General features: G+C 40.4%; 3 protein-coding genes across 3 annotated transcripts; all 3 read right to left on the reverse strand.

Annotated features, from left to right (window-relative positions):
* Window positions 1-97: 97 nt before the first annotated feature.
* ifi35 (interferon-induced protein 35) lies at window positions 98-4,168 on the reverse strand. The gene is made up of 10 exons (XM_072368826.1): window positions 4,103-4,168; window positions 3,753-3,779; window positions 3,521-3,598; window positions 2,908-3,066; window positions 2,700-2,816; window positions 2,481-2,625; window positions 1,254-1,363; window positions 989-1,172; window positions 758-864; window positions 98-660 (listed from the first exon to the last, which is right to left on the reverse strand). Exons 2-10 carry the CDS (start codon window positions 3,765-3,767, stop codon window positions 457-459), a joined length of 1,119 nt encoding a protein of 372 aa, XP_072224927.1. The 5' UTR covers window positions 3,768-3,779; window positions 4,103-4,168; the 3' UTR covers window positions 98-456.
* Window positions 4,169-5,361: 1,193 nt separating this feature from the next.
* Window positions 5,362-8,087, reverse strand: rpl27 (ribosomal protein L27). The gene is made up of 5 exons (XM_072369058.1): window positions 8,005-8,087; window positions 7,401-7,483; window positions 6,823-6,992; window positions 5,556-5,666; window positions 5,362-5,446 (listed from the first exon to the last, which is right to left on the reverse strand). The coding sequence occupies exons 2-5, from the start codon at window positions 7,479-7,481 to the stop codon at window positions 5,398-5,400; spliced, it is 411 nt and encodes a 136-aa protein (XP_072225159.1). The 5' UTR covers window positions 7,482-7,483; window positions 8,005-8,087; the 3' UTR covers window positions 5,362-5,397.
* Window positions 8,088-9,330: 1,243 nt separating this feature from the next.
* On the reverse strand, window positions 9,331-15,300 carry rundc1 (RUN domain containing 1). Its single transcript, XM_072368796.1, has 5 exons — window positions 14,768-15,300; window positions 13,428-13,586; window positions 11,959-12,157; window positions 11,750-11,845; window positions 9,331-11,603 (listed from the first exon to the last, which is right to left on the reverse strand). The coding sequence occupies exons 1-5, from the start codon at window positions 15,152-15,154 to the stop codon at window positions 10,741-10,743; spliced, it is 1,704 nt and encodes a 567-aa protein (XP_072224897.1). The 5' UTR covers window positions 15,155-15,300; the 3' UTR covers window positions 9,331-10,740.
* Window positions 15,301-16,018: the final 718 nt, after the last annotated feature.

Below are 16,018 nucleotides of genomic sequence, written 5' to 3' on the forward strand. Positions count from 1 at the left end.
TACCTGGATATATGAAATAAAAAGCTGAACTGGAGAGTTAAACCATAAAGTCATTAGGAAAATGTACCAGGTTCACAAATGAAATGAGAAACCATAGCCTTGTGTCATTTTATTTTCCCGTGATAAGTTAATGTTACAGCAGATCATTGGTTTGTATTTTCTTCATTAAACTATCAGTTTTCTCAAGATATACGTGTTGAACACACCAATATTAACTGAGGTAAAGGCCTCACACTCAGGTTAAAGACTTCCCTCATCCAAAAACATTTTTCTTTTATCAAAATTGATTTTGTTAAAGAAAAATCACCCACCAATTTACAGATGCCAAAACAAGGTTAAGTATCTTTTCTGCTGAGTTTTACTGACATCAGTAAGAGAAAGTTTTCTAGATTTTTTTGCAGCATGGCTGCTGCATTCGCTTTTCTCAGTTTTTATTGAGCAGAGATGAAACCTCAGCTACTCCTCTGTGTTCGGGGATGTGCCGCCAAACACGGCCTCGGCGTGCTGACCCAGAGGGTTGTACAGGAAGGCTTCGATCTCTCCTCCGCCATTGCCGTTTTTCTGGAAGTGGATTTCTAGTATATCCTGCAAAGTTTCCTGTTCCATGATCTCTGGTATTCCCGTCAGCAGCACCGTCCGCGGACACATCGACATCTTGGTCTGATGAGGAAAAGCCAAAGACAAAAATCTGACTTCCAGAGCAGACGTCACAGATTTTAAAAAGTGGGACTTTTTGTCTCCTGAGAAGTGCGCTCACCTGTAGCTTTGTGATATTTCCATTCAGAAACGGAGTCACTCTCACTCTGTGCTTTGTTTGCTGTAGCTTCACTTCATGATACTCTGTTTTTGTCAAACCTTCGGCAACTGATGGGAGAAAAACACAGAAACATCCGTTAAATATTCACAAATGTTTCATGAAGCACAAACCCAGGTATCAACTTAAAAAGAAGCTGTGGGCCTACAGTAGATTAGTAACTCTAATGCTCACCGTTATTCTCCAAAAACGAAATGACCACAGTCCCAGAGTCGGACAGGAATTCACAGGTGTCCACCTCCCCGCCTCCGTTCTTCCTCTTGGAGAAGTGGATCTCCAGCTTGTTCACCAGGGTGTCCATGTCCATCTTGGGCAGGTTGGAGATTAAAACTCGGCGAGAACAAACCTCGGAGTCGATCTGCAGGACGGGGAGCAGCACAGATCACTTACAGGCTGCACTTGAAAGCTTGATTTCACACATTAGTTTGTGTTGCTTTACCTCTACCAGACTGGGAACCATCAGGTGCACTGGCCTGGCCTCCACAGTGATCCTGCACTCTTCTCCCAGATCCAGTTTATGTGTCTCCATCTTCAGAATATTACTCGCAACTGATGACGAAACACAAGCATAATAAACCATTTCCACTTTGATGAGGACAACAACCAAAGTGAAACTCAATGAACAGGCACGTTCACATTTCAATGGAAACATCAGAGCAGTGATGTCTGCAGAGGCTGAAACGTTTAGCTCATTTTGCCCTCTAGTGGCTTGTTCTGACAGTGCAACAAAACATTTCAAACAAAACAGTCTGTTTATGTGTTTTAGTAAAAGAAATAAGTTAACACACCAGCAAATTTAGACAAGAATAAAACCGGCGGCACTAAAAAATATTTTGAACATACACGTACGGTTCTATGGTTGAAAAGGAGTGCTGAAATTTAAGAATAAATTTGAGATAAATGTCCTATTATTTGTATTTCCTGTTACAAATCTATGAGTAATGAGAAGGGGCGGTGACTTTCTTTTAATCACAACAAATAATAATAAGAGGCTGGCCCAGCACTTCCTGACTTTAGGTATCGGTGAGGTCTTCATTGGGTGAAACCAAGTGCAGGCTTTTTCTCTGAGTAGTAATTTGTTTTGTGTGTTTGATTTCTTTTGAAGTTAAGTGTTAGAACTGGCTGTCTTTTTTTTTTCAACCATTTGATTTGTGTATGAGTTTTTGCTTTGGCGTGCCGTTTGATTTGTCTGAGTTAAGACAGCTTTTTTGGTTTATGGAACAGACTAAAGCAGAACAGGTGTTCTCCCAGTTCTGCATAAAGGCTGTTGGATTTTTGGACTCTGGGGGCTTGAGAGTTGACATCATGCTTCGCCATCTCTATATTGTGACCAACGTTCAATTGAAAAGGTCAACTCAAAGACTGCTGAGTTTGCCTTCTTACCATCTTTCTTCTTACTTGACACCAAGTCATAAGAATTCAATTCAAAATGAGAAAATGTTGAAGTTTCTCAGTATCAACATGTTCTTTTTGTACTACTTTAAATGAAATATTTGTTTTAAATGATTTGCAAAGAGTTGAATTCGGCTTTTGTTAAAATGTCATGTCAGCATCCCGACCCGTTTGATAGGTTGTTTGTAATTCTTATCCTTAAATCTCGTCTTAGTTTTTATGCAGCTGTAAATAAAAAGCTCACTTGCTCATCCATGCCCGAACACAAACTCACCTTCCTCCTCCTCAAACGTGATCAGTGCCGTTCCTCCTTCCATCGGGTAAGTTATGTGCGGCTTCATTTCAAAAGTCCTCCAGTCGTCTGCGTCTCCCGTCAGACCTTTGAAGACAAACTTCCTCTCCGGCATGGCGGAGAACACCTGAAATCCACAGACACGGGGTTCAGCAGGGAAATGCGATGGATGTGGGGGTGCGAGCTCTCTGATTAACGTACGTCCGTCTGTGCTCTCAGGAAGGCGTTCTGGTCCTCCTCTTCCTTCATAGCAGCCTTGATTTTCTGGATCTCCCTCGTCAGATCGCTCTCTTCCTGCTTCAGCACACCAAGCCTCTTCTAGAAACCCAAAACCAAAACAGCTGGATAACATCAGCTCAAATGTCCACTGTTCACACAGTGAGGCTCAAACATCAGAGAGAACACACACCTCTCCATCTGCAGTCTGCTCTCTGTACATGCGCTCATCCTCTTTCAGATTCTGGGTAATTTTCTCAGTTCGCTGCCTGAACTGCTTGATCATGTCCAGTTGGTCATTTTTGCTGTCGATCAGCTCCTTGTGCTCCCCCAGCAGCAGCTCATACTGTTTCTGTGGATGCAGCAGAGGAGCAGCATCAGAGGACTGTTTTTTCATCCAGCTCTCCGTTTTTCTACTTATTTTAATCTATCGAGAGTTGTTCCAGCAGCCTAAAACCTTAAAATATTTACAGCTGTGGGGAAAATAGTCTGCTACTTTTTCTTTTTGACTTTAAAAGAAAGTGCTGCTCCTTAAAAACATTTTAACAATTAATTTTGTATTTTTACACGTAAAAGCATCGCATTTTACTTCTCGTTTTGTTCCAAGGTTTTATCTAAAGCACGCACTGAGGTTTAAACTTTTAATATCACGATAAAGGGTTCATGGTGGCATTTTGAGGTAAATCTTTACAGTATTTTAGTGCATTTTCTTACCAGAAGAGCGGGATTTTAATCACTGTACAAATGTAGATCAATGACATTTAACTGTTATAGATTGTGTGGATTATGGAAGTGTTTTAGTGCACCTTGCAGGTGTTAATCAAAGCACTGACTCCCTCCAAGGTGTCCTCCGAGGCCTTGGTGTCTGTCACCAGAGAGAAATCCTGACACACAAGTTGACAAACATTCAGATGGAGAAATAAAACCCATTAATTCAAAGGCGCTGATATTTTTCTATTAGAATATGTGATTATCTGATTGAGTGAAAGTTGCGCAAAACAAATGAAAACAACAGGAAGAAGGATAACGACGTCTCACCTCGTCTGATGACATAGTGAAAGTGACCTGAAATGTTTAGGAAAACATAACCGCTTTAGCTTGTTGTCAGTCAACAAGTAATAAACCAAATTATATCAAACACTCGGTGTCAACAAGAAAAAACACAGCTAAAGAAAACTTTAGAACAATAAATCTGTCGAGGGCCTGGTCTCAGGTTCAGGCACAGCCCAACAAACTCTTATATAACGAAAGCTAATTTATTTTTTTAAAAATGGGGGGAAGCTGCGATATGTCTGATTTTAAATCAAAATTTTTAATTTAACGCAATGACTTAAGTTTCTTGGTAAAAAAAAAAAAAAGTTTTAAAAAGCAACTCAGAGAGGACTTACGTGTTATCTTCGATGTGCTCTGAAGTGATATGTATTCTTTCAGTTTCTTTTTTCAGCAAACGTTCTACGTCAAGAGGCGTTCAGGTGCTGTCGGAAATCTGTCTATTTCCGTGAAAACATGCTCGAAGCACCGCGGGAGAAAAATTATTAATAATACCATCTTAAGACAGTGTCTATCACGCTTGTTATGTTTCAGTTTAGTCATATATTCTGTATTTAATGCTATGTGATTGTTCTAACTACTTGATATTAACTAATTCTAGCTATTTGTTTGTGATTATGTAGCTACTACAACCTTTTCCTATATTTAAGTCAACGGTTATGACTACATTCAGTCTTTGGCTACAGCGAATCATCCCACTATCCATCCCACTCTGTCCCTTACATCCTCTTCTGTCACACCAACGCTCTGCCTGTCCTCCTTCACCACATCCATGAAGCCCCTCTGACGTCTTCTTCTTTTCCTCCAGCCTGGTAGCTCCATCTTCAACATCATTTGTCCAATACATCCACTATCCCTGCACATGTCCCAATCATCTCAAACTTTGTTTCCAAACCGCTCAACCTGAACTGTCCTTATGTAATCATTTCTAATCTTTTAATTATTTGGGTTGTATTTGAATGTAAATTTTTTTCAGAGCAAGCAAGTAATTTAGCTCAAAAGTCATACAAGATTTACTTCAATAGAAGCAACACTTTTTGTTATGTTGCGTTTATGTATTTAGCAGACGCTTTTATCCAAAGCGACTTTTTCTGTACAAGTACTACAGAAGTCCACCATGTAAATAATATGCCTGCACACATCTGATATATATGCAGTAATATAGATACTTAGGCCATGGCCGATCACAGTGGAAACTTAACTGCAGTTTATAGCAAATATTTGATCATTTTTGTGAATTTATAGTTTAAAGCACAAGTGACTCAAATTATAGTGAACTATTTTAAAACTGTACTCTTATTCAACTATTCACTTGATCTTTCCTCTTGATTTTTTGCATCGCTTTCATTCATCTTATATAATATGATGACCCACAAACCTGTTTGAAAAGAAAATATTCTTCACTACTTAAATCAAAATTAGTCATGCCAAGAGCAAGTTGTGTACGTAGAAATGAACAAAAATGTCAGCTTTTAAGGTTCCAGTTTTGGAAATCTGTTTTAAGACTTTACAAAGACCCCAATTAATGTTAAAAGGAAGCAGTTCCCTCATCACCTTAATCAAAATGAAACAAGAAGAAGTCAACAACCAAAATAACTCATTTTTAAACATTTATTTGTGAAACCGAGTGAAGTTAGAATCTGAGCTTCTGGAAGAACCACTTGTTCTTGCCCGTCTTGTACCTGAAAAGACAACAGACAGAATATCAGCACATTTTTTATTCAAACCCAAATTAATTTTGACAAGCAGCAGATAGTCTAAGCTCAATTATTTTTACATCAAGAGACTCACCTCTCCTCAAACTTGACCTTTGCCTCCCGCCTGGCTTTGCGTTTGAGAGCAGGATCCCTGAAGACATCCTTGTTGACAACAGTTTTGTCCAGAGGAATATCCACAGAGTATCTGCGGGTGAAGCAGCAAAGCAATGAAAATGTTTTTCAACAAACAAGGCGATGAGATGAGCTTTACTTTTAACAAATTCTTAACCGGACTGGCCATCTACCAGTTCTAAACTGATGTCAACATCCACTTTAGGTGTTTCAGAGACAAACATTTTCATGTTGGCAACAAACTCAGTGAAACAGAGACGCATTTTTGCTCCACAAACACTGAGGCAGCATATTTAGGTGAGAAGCCAATGATTGACCCAGGTTCTGTTTACTAAACATGCTTCAATTTTTTTTTTAAAATTCCACCTCAACAGCACAATATAGTAAGCGATAGATGAATACCACAAATAGTGTGATTGTCTGAGAAAAATGTAATTTATCCAAATGGTTTTGAGAAATATTATGGTCATTAAGACTCAAAACAACAAAAAAAGGGGAATTTTTAGTGTTTAATAGACTAAATCAGGGATGTCCACATCCTGCAGGTTTTAGATGTTTCCCTGCTTCAACACACCTGATTCAGATCAATGCATCATCAGCAGGCTTGTGCTGAACTCAATCTTTGGAAGAGATCCATTTTGTCTGAATCAGTTGTGTTGAAGCAGGGAAACATCTAAAACCTGCAGGAAAGCGGCCCTCAAGGACAGACTTTGGACATCCCTGGACTAAATGGTTCATGTAAGAACTAAATAAGTAAGTAAAATGGAGCTAAGTCAACACACTTTAAATCTAAACTGCATTCAGAGTATGTTTCCACTCGAGCAGTGGCAGATTCTAATCAATCTGTATATTTTAGCACCTGATGGACACCACATGGCTGTCTATACAATGTAATTTCCCCAAAACAAAGAGCAGAAGGGAAAACTGCTGACAACTGAAAGGAAAAAGTCAAACTAAAACAGGGTGATGAAACAACTCCAGAAATACTTCAAAGATTTGTAGGCACCTGTTACAACCAACTATGTATAATTTACACCTTAATTGTCACGCAGCCCACAGTGTTGCTCATGTAATTACCTATAAACTATGTCAAAACTGTTGCTCTGCCTGTCTGATAGAGCCTTACTTTAATCATTTCCTTAAAAAGTGAAGGAATTGATGTTGCCAGGCCTTCAATAGAGAAGGTCTCTCCCACAGAGGTACATGAGATGTGGATAAATGACACTGACCTGGTGGGCATGAGGTGGTTGTAGTTGAAGACCTTCACAAAGGCCTTGATCTTAGACCTCTTAGCAATCTTCTTCTTGCCCATGGTGGTGGTCACCTTACGAGGATAGCGGTCGATGCCTGCGACCAGAGCGTGGCTGTAAGGGCGGTCAGCAGTGCCATCGTCAATGTTCTGTAGAGAGATGAATGGAAATGACATCAGGTTGGAGATGGGTTTGTACCACAGCAACCTAATACACTTTTGTAAACAAGTATTTTCCTCTATTTTTCCACTGCAGGGACCTGAACAAGAGTTCAGCAGCAGTTTCAGAAGCTAGACTTAAAGTTGTTTAATATTGAAGTGATCAACATCTTTAAAGGAAACATTGCTTAACACAGCTATAAATCTAATTTCAAAGAGTCTTCGCTTGTGCTGCATTAGATGACGTTGAGAAGCTCCAAATACTGCATGTAAGTGGCTAACAAACATTAGATAAGCAACTGTGAGTATTACAGAATGTGTGCCGTTTTCGGTAGATTGAATACCATAAATCCAGCTGCATTAGCAGGATATAGTAGTCGCTCAGAGGCCGCTTTTTACCTTGACGATGACAGCTTTGCGCCCGGCGTAGCGTCCAGCTAGGACCATCACCACCTTCCCAGGCTTCATGAACTTGCCCATTTCTGATAAATAGAAAGGAATACACACGTTTAGTCGGCTCCCCTGTCATTATACCAAATTCAGAGACAAAACCAACCATACAAATGTTACTTCACACGAGTCAAACGCCTATAGTTTCGAGTTTTACCCTTGTTGCTGCATTAGCTTCCGGCTAAGGAGCAACTACAACAATAACAGTCTTTTACACACATTCAACTCTCATGTATGCTCGGTACATTTCAAACACTCATTAGGTTATAATGGAAAAAAAGGCTCGATATGTAGTACGAATGTGTAACCCTAAGCCTACGGAGAAGGTTCAAAGGCAGACTGCGCGTCTACATTAAGGGAGCTGCCATGTTGAAATCAGCACAGCGCAGACTTAACTGCTCGTTTTAATCAAATAATCATTCACAAATTTACAAAATAACAGACACCGTTTACAAAGGGGAAATATTGTCATCGATGTGTTTTGATAAAATCAACAGATTAAGGCATATTTGTAGTGATGGATGAAGATTGTTCGAAGGGAAATCTCACTCACTGATGCTGTTCTACGGCCACCGCTAACAGGAAAGGAAGTCAAGAAGGTTTTCGTCACCTTTGACCCCCACGTTTCTATACGTCACTTCCGTAATAAATCCTCTGCTTTGACACGTCGTGATAATCTTCAAATATCTTTATTATTCAGTATATTTATTTTATGTTGGAAAATAAAAACGCCAACACGAGCAGTTGTTTATACTTATTTATATTCATTTTGCATTTTGACTGTTTTCACGGGAAAAAACCCAACTCTTTTGCTTGAATGTCAGTTTTTTTTAAATCTCAATCAAAAAACAGTATCATTATTATATAATTTTTTGATCCTTATGTAAAGCTGTGAAGAAAATGAAAAGGAACACATAATGAATTGTATTTGGTAAAGTCACGTCATCAAACCTTAATCTCTCCTCTACTTAAAAACAAAATGTGATTATTAAATCTGTGAATTAAGTTTCTTTTGTCGTTAGAAAGTTTTCCACTTTATTATTCTGACAGGTAAAATAGCACAATCTTTGGAACCGTTTAGTTTGATATCAGTTGTTTGAGTTGCAAGTCAATGATTATGTTCATACTAGAGATAGTGATGGCACTATTAATATATATATATGTGTGTGTGTGTGTGTGTGTGTGTGTATAGATTACAAAAACCTCCAGTTCAAAACTGATTTCCTGCATCTTTAAACCTCCTGACCTCTTGGCTAATGTAAGTATTATTCCAGATTAGTTAAAAGTGAAGATGTTATGACAACCTGGAATACATCAAGAACGGTCTATGATGTTTAGATGAGGAAATTCTCAGTTAAAACACTTATTTATTCAGGTGAAATGTTATCTTATCAAAGCAATTTGTACCCTTTTAATGACAATTAAAAAAATGAAATAATTAGTTAATTATCCAAATATTATGATGAACACTAAGATTTAAGGGCTACTTTCTCAACACTCCAACACTAAGGTTGGCTCCAAAGTCAAATAAATCCAACAAAGTACCAACAATCTAGATGGATGAACCTACAGCTACGAGCTCTCAAACCCACCTGTTAACTTCACCATCTAAAACTTGTTAGCTTTCCTCAACAGAAAGGAAAAAAGACTCCTGTTTATTTTGCTTCCCAAGCCTTAAATGACCATGTTTATGTATGTACATATATTTGTACCCTATATCAATCCTGTCATTTTCTGTAGACCGCTCTAAGTGTGTGTGAAGAAAAGTTGTTAATGAAAGAATGTTAACAGTTTAAAAAAATGCTAATCTCCATTTTTAATTTTCTAACTTACTGCATTCTCAAAAACTAAAGAAATAAAGAAGCATAAGCAGCACAGCCATTCTTTCAGGGTTTAATTTGTTTGCAGGTACACCTTAAATATAATAAAAACCAAACACAGTTCATACATCCCAATATATCATCTTTGATTTATGATTAAATAAGAATAACATAAATATGATCATCTAAATGATCGAGTGAGTCTTGTTCCCCAAAAAACTGCTCCAGTTACAGCACAGCAGCTACTTTTAGCATGTTGATGTGTTTCACTTGCTTCACCAATAAGCTATTAAAATAAATAAACAACCGAACAAAACACAACAGGGAAAATATGACATTACACATTCTAAATGTAACCCAACAGAACAGAGGTTTGACAAAATACACTACAAAGGAATCAGGTTTTCATCACAGGAAATACAAATACAGCCAGTGGTTTGATACATACGTGTTGGTCACAGGAATACTGAGGGTTCAACGCCATAAACGGTAAGAAAACCTACAGCAGATATAAACTAACCTCAGTTAAACAGCATCTATGGTTTATACATTCAGTTGTTAAGGGTACGATCGGTGCCGTTTCTGGAAGATAAAAAGAAAATCTGGAATAAAACTTTTACATCCATGTTGAGTATGAGATATATTCGTATTAGATCACTCCTGAAAGAGGAGGAAAGCAGCAGCTCATACAGGGTCAAAATGCTCACACACCTGAAACACAACAACAGCTTTGATGGTTTAAAACAGAGTCAAGACAGAAGCCGAAAGCTGCATATTTGTAGGAAATCTTTCGCAACACCCTGACCTGTGGATACTAAAAGCTACTTTTCAACTTGACCTGAGTGCTTTTGTTTAGCTTTGCGATCAACCAACTTGCTACACACGATTTACCGGCTGAATAATTCCTTCTGTAACAGCAGTCAGTGCATTTTCTCCCTCAGCTCCTGGTTACTGTGTAAAAGCCACAGTAGTTGTACAGTTTCTGCTCACTTGTTTTCTTCTCGTACCATCCAAGAGAAAACACTTCCAATGCCGACTACTGTACGAGTCTTGCTTCTCCCACAGTGTTTGGTGCATAGGTCAGAGCACGATCAGGTACAACAGAGGATGATACTGTATGCTGGGCACAGGTCAGAAAGATCAGGAAGGCTTTACTAGAGGTGAGGTAATCTCAGTGTCCACTATAAGGCATGTTTACAGTACAAGTAGCGCTGTTTTCTTGTCAGTTTGGCATTTTTTTAAAACGTGTTGCGATATGCTGACGAACACAACATCCATGCATGTACTGCTGACATCACATACTTGCACTTCACTTCAAATGGGTCGACGCTTAAATAACCGTTGAACGGTTACATACTCAGAGACTTTGGTCCTGAATGCTAACAGGTAACAGCAGTGTGGTTTAAACTGATAAAATGCTTTAACGCTGAGATTCGTGTTTGTTTAATTTTCGCTGAATTCTTTCCTCTTCAGAACGCATCCTTAATGTTCTTGAGCTGCCGAACAGCCAGGTCCACTGGGAGGTTGAATCTAAGATGGCTGATGCGACCCAGGATGCGAAGCGCTCCTTCAAAGCCCGTCTGGGCCATGTAGCTCCAGGCCTGGTAGTGTGGGTGTATCAGAGTCCCAGACTTGCACAGCAGGTTGAGCCACGACACCAGGCGCTGCTCGTTCAGAGCCATACACACCAGAGCTTTGAACTCTGTGTCCGGTCCTCGCTTGTAGCGTCCATGCTCCTTCAGCACATGGTGAATGGCCCACAGCAGAGACTGCTTTGGGGTGATGGTCACCGGACCGCCGCCAACATGCAGACTGAAGGACTGTGAAAGCTGGCGGGCCGGTGACTCCACAAAGGCCTTCCCGTTTTTGGAGTGGTAGTACTTGATGAAAAGTTCCCATGGGTGCATTGTTTGTGGGGCTGGTCTGTAAGGCAGAAGGCAGGAGATGGGTGCCAGCACCAGGCTCATGGTCTGTGAGGGTGAAAAGAGGCCGTGAGACAACAAGTCTTTCAGAGCAATGGCCAGCTCTTTCCTCACAGCCATTGTCAGCTCGTCTCGGGCCCCGAGCATGGATGTGCTCGTGTAGCTGACCACATGATCAACAGAGGGATGTCTGCGTGAGCCCAACACTCGCACTTTCTCTACAGCTGCCTCCAGATGCTGCAGTAGCAGCCCATAGTCCTGCCCGCCCGACTCCTGAGGCCACATGCTCTGGGGGACGTGGCCGGTTGCGCAGCCAAACTGGCTGGCAGCAAAGATCTGCAGCACGGCGAGGGCCTTCTGGATCAGCTGCAGGCCGGTCTCTCGCATCCTCTGGGCCTGCTCTGGATCCACTGCAAGGCGAGGAGTAAAATCAGAAGATGGGGAAAGATTTAGAAACCCACGTTTGCAGAAGATGGACCATTTCAGAGCATATTCTATACAAAGAAAGGCATTAGGCAGTTTAATCAAAATAACCATTTGTTATAAAGTGACTGACTTCTCTTTTTCACACCAGGAGCTCTGGCATTGATCCCTGCTGCCTGTGGCTGCTGACTGTGTCCACCATCAGACAGCAGGGGGTTCCCCACCTCATCTTTCAGAAGAAATTAAAAAAAAAATATGAACAGACGGTCAAGCAAGCAGGCAGACACCGCATAAACAGTTCAGCTCTTAGCCTCTTCCACAACATCTCAGACGCCTACTTACCCTGGATGAAGTTGATGAACATCTCCAGGTCCCTGATCTGGGTTTTCAGCTGTTCCACCAGCTGCTCTTTGACTCTGGCTGGGTTGACTATCTGAGCAATGGCAGAGTCCACTCTCTGCCTCAGCTCCTCGGGCGACAAGTTCCCGATGTCCTCGTTCAGATTCACATCCAACTTCTTGATCAACTCATCAATGATAACCTGGAATATGTGACACAGACTGAAGGTAAAAGCTCTTGTTGGCGATTTCACTGCTCCTTTAAAGTAGTAGGAGCTTTCAGTCAGTGAAGGATTTTTATACAGTAACTGAGAAATGCAGTGTCCATTGAAGGAGAGCTTATTTTCCTCCAGAAAATGGAAGTAGCAAAGTTTATACTGTTTAAGGAGAATTTTCTGCTACTAGATTTGAATACAAACAGACGTGCTTTGAAGTCCTTTCCAATATAGACATGTTACTTTAACATATTTGGAAATTATCACAATTTATTATTATAGTTACACATTTGGGACAATAACATATAGGAAAAAAAACACCTCAGTGTACCCATAAGCACACGAGAAACGTAACAAGATGTGACAACACAGCATGAGTAAGCAGTTAAGAGCGAAACTGGGATGTACTGTCTGTGTCAGTAACTAGAAACATGGATCAAAGTGAGGTAGACAGAGCAGATTCAGACAGCAAGTTATTCAAAAACAGCAATGGACACTAATGAGAGCAGTAAGAGTGGAACAGAGCAGTAAAGTTGTGAGCAGCACAGCTACACAATGAGCTGTCACTCACTGTTAAGCGAACAGGAGCTCCAAAATAAGATGATAATTGTCTCTCGGGTCCATCCCTAACACTTTTCTTTATTTTCACACCATAAAAATCCAATTACAACCTCTTTAATGTGCTTGTGGAATTATCTGCTAGATCTAATTATGTGTCACACTCTTGAAGCGCACCACTTCCTGATCCTCAGTGTGTATCTAGAACGAGCTGTAAATTACGGTCAAACAACTGAGTGTCACACAACAAATCAGAGATTCCACAAGATGATGAAGTTGAACTTCCTTGAAAGCAATCTTCAGTTATGCAAACAAGGAAGTGTTGCTTGGTGCCAGGAAGAGTTTAAACATATATATATACACACATGCTACAACTTCTGCAGTTCACAAGCTAACTTATAGGAGGAGAGTAAAGATGAGACAGTGTCCAGCCAAGCTAGAAAAAGCAGGAATAAAAGAAACAAAGGAGGAAGCATTAATAAGGAATTCTAAAAAGAGATGTTTGACTTGTTACACCTGATCTAAAACAGTAAAAAAAAAAAAAAACACTTCAGGGGTTTCTGTAGCTTATAGTAGATGCGTTCTTTTAACATTAACAACACGTGATCACTGCTGGCTGACCAAAACCTGAAACTTTAATATTGTGCGTCGACATGTGACGGGACCGAAGTGTCGCATTTTTGCTTTTCTACACTCCCACCTTCTGTCTCTCCATGACGACAGACTGCGGCAGCGAGTCGTAGCTGCCCTCCTGATAGGCGAAGCGCTCGAGATCGTCCAGCTGCGTCTTCAGCTGGAAAATGAGATCCTTTTGTTTTTCCCTCTGAGCCTCCAGACGCTCCCTCTTCTCCCTTTCACTCTGACAAGAGACACACACACAGGGATTGTAATTTATGCAGACAGCGAGTGAGGAGTACCCACAATGAATATATTAAGACTGCAGGGGTGTCACGGTTGCTTCTAAAACAAATGTTCCCAGCAAAATAGATTGTTCCTGAGGATCAGGAGCTGGATACGTCATACTCACCAAATCACCCTGCAAGTGAAGCATGTGACAAGGGAGAAATAAGAACACACAGTGAGCTCTAATGCCGCGTTTCCTGCAGTTAATAATGACATGAGGCTGAAACTTCACTTCTGTGAGAACAACAATGTGAACAAAGCAGGGTGCTTCAACATCTCTGTGTACACAGAAGCCTTCATTACGCAGATAGTAATCTGCTGGAGGCGTTTACATTAGGCTGTGAGTCACACACACAAAGGCAACATTTTCCACCAAAGATAAGGAAACTCTGGGAACAAAGCACAGGTCGGTGAAGCAGCCCAGAGAGTGACGCAACAAGTGCACTACCCATTTAAATTAGACCGCTCACAACCACTGAATCGCTCTTGTTAATCTGCCTGTAACACTCACAGCATGCATCTAAATGAAAGCATTAACATCCTCCCTGATGACATTATAACGCTCATTTTCAGTAAGGTAGACATAAATCACACAACACATTGTTTTGATTATTTCATTTACAACCCAAATCTTTGTCTTAACACACAGACTTGTACTGTAAATTCCAGACTGTTGAAGAGAAATAAACCCAAAATAACTAAAGTTGACATGTGGATGGCATCTTTTGTTGTGTCAAAAAGGAGGCAAATCTTATATGTGTATGTGACTGCGTTATGTGACTGAGGATGTGTGAAGAAACTAAATTTAGTTAAGCTACAGATCTAACCTGATGGTCGAGTTTAAACCAGGAAATTGGTTTAAGAGCTAAAAATGTGACATTAATCATCAGATGTAAGGAGGCTGGAAATATAACTAAAATTATAACTTCATAGAATATTATACTATTGCCTCAAAACTGAGTAAATACAGGAAGTTTATTGACCTGACACCTGTAGCACTACTTTGAATCACTGCACCGTAGTTCTACATATATTTAAATTTCTAATATGTCCCCGGCATTTACACAGAATGTGTGAAGGATAACTGTACGATCGCGGTGTTTATATATTACGTGACAGCGGAACCAAAAAGCTCACCGAGTTCTCCAGCTGTGTGGCATCCTGAGCTCTGCAGCCCACGACGTGCGGGCAGCCCCTGAAGGCGAACTCCTCCAGCTCGGCCAGCATCCTCTCCTTCTCTTCGCTCTGAGCGTGAACTATCTGCTTTAGTCTGAACTGAACCTGAGCAAAGTGAGAGGTGAGGGCAAGCAGAGAGGAGTTCAGCAAATCCTGCTCCTCCTCAAGCTTCTTCAGCCGGACAGACATCACCTCCTCGGTGGCCGACGACGAGCCTTTCTGCCTTGTCTGACCGCCGCTCCCGGGTTCATCTTCTGGACTTGCTACGGCGCCCACCGGTGCCCATCGCTCTCCTGCGCCGGCGAGCACAGCCTCGCTATCCGAAGCTGACAGCTCCTCTGTGGACATTTTGGACGACAAGATTCACTCCAGTTCTTTAATAACTGTCTCCAGTTTACAAACACTGAGTTCCAGGTGGTTAATACCCTAATGTTGCGCAGATAACAAGAAAGGTAATCGCCAGACAAATAGATGCATCGCCATTTTGGGAAGGATGATTCATACGTCAGGGTGCGTAAGGACGTAAAGTTAATCAGACGTAAAGGAGAAGTACCGGAAGTTTAGAACGTTTGCCTTCAAAATTAAAGCGTTAAATCCATCTGAAAGGAAGTGTTAGTTGCAGAAAAATATTACATACTACTATAATCATTCTTCAAAACCTATTGTTGATTATGACTCTATATCTCTATGAGTATACAGTAAACATTTCAAGATTATCAGTTCAGCACCACTCACCACCTAAGCTTTAAGGTATCTAATACAACTGATTTATATTGTGTGATATTTTGTATTCATATACACCTTGCATCTTTTTTACTGTCTTATTATTATTTTTTTTACCTGCTCCTATACTCCTCTTTCACATAAATTTCACTCTCAGGAAGAAGTCCTACTGTTTTCTGTCTTATGTTCAATCACGAATAGGACAACGTTGCCCCTCGTACAGGTTTTTTTTATTTTAAAATAAGTAAGTTTAATAAGTAAATAAGTTTATTTCAGCACCTATCAACTGATACAAACCAAAACTGTCACTATTACTGTTACAATTAAAATGTCAGCATTTAAAATAAAAAAGGGGGAAAAAACCTAGCAAGCATAAGGAAGTAAACAATATATTGCCACATGACGTCTTTAACTGCTTTTTACTCTACAAATTCACCACTTCCTGAATGTAACAGATGTTCTCTTCTCAGCTTTATGACTAGAGCCTAT

This window comes from Leuresthes tenuis, unplaced genomic scaffold (genome assembly GCF_036924035.1).
Source record: "Leuresthes tenuis unplaced genomic scaffold, fLeuTen1.0.hap1 SCAF_17, whole genome shotgun sequence".
Classification (NCBI taxonomy): Eukaryota; Metazoa; Chordata; class Actinopteri; order Atheriniformes; family Atherinopsidae; genus Leuresthes; species Leuresthes tenuis.

What these genes read in the sequence shown, in the direction of transcription:
- ifi35 (XM_072368826.1), bottom strand. An exon ending in AGCAGACTGCAGATGGAGAG is followed by an intron (nt 2,817 to 2,907) that starts GTGTGTGTTCTC and finishes TTGGGTTTCTAG; the next exon opens with AAGAGGCTTGGTGTGCTGAA. An exon ending in TCCTGAGAGCACAGACGGAC is followed by an intron (nt 2,626 to 2,699) that starts GTACGTTAATCA and finishes TGTGGATTTCAG; the next exon opens with GTGTTCTCCGCCATGCCGGA.
- rpl27 (XM_072369058.1), bottom strand. Translation starts at nt 7,481, where the DNA reads ATGGGCAAGTTCATGAAGCCTGGGAAGGTGGTGATGGTCCTAGCTGGA. An exon ending in GCAAAGCTGTCATCGTCAAG is followed by an intron (nt 6,993 to 7,400) that starts GTAAAAAGCGGC and finishes ATCTCTCTACAG; the next exon opens with AACATTGACGATGGCACTGC. An exon ending in AAGGTCAAGTTTGAGGAGAG is followed by an intron (nt 5,447 to 5,555) that starts GTGAGTCTCTTG and finishes TTGTCTTTTCAG; the next exon opens with GTACAAGACGGGCAAGAACA.
- rundc1 (XM_072368796.1), bottom strand. Translation starts at nt 15,154, where the DNA reads ATGTCCACAGAGGAGCTGTCAGCTTCGGATAGCGAGGCTGTGCTCGCC. An exon ending in TCGTCATGGAGAGACAGAAG is followed by an intron (nt 12,158 to 13,427) that starts GTGGGAGTGTAG and finishes CACATATTCCAG; the next exon opens with GTTATCATTGATGAGTTGAT. An exon ending in GTTCATCAACTTCATCCAGG is followed by an intron (nt 11,846 to 11,958) that starts GTAAGTAGGCGT and finishes TTCTTCTGAAAG; the next exon opens with ATGAGGTGGGGAACCCCCTG.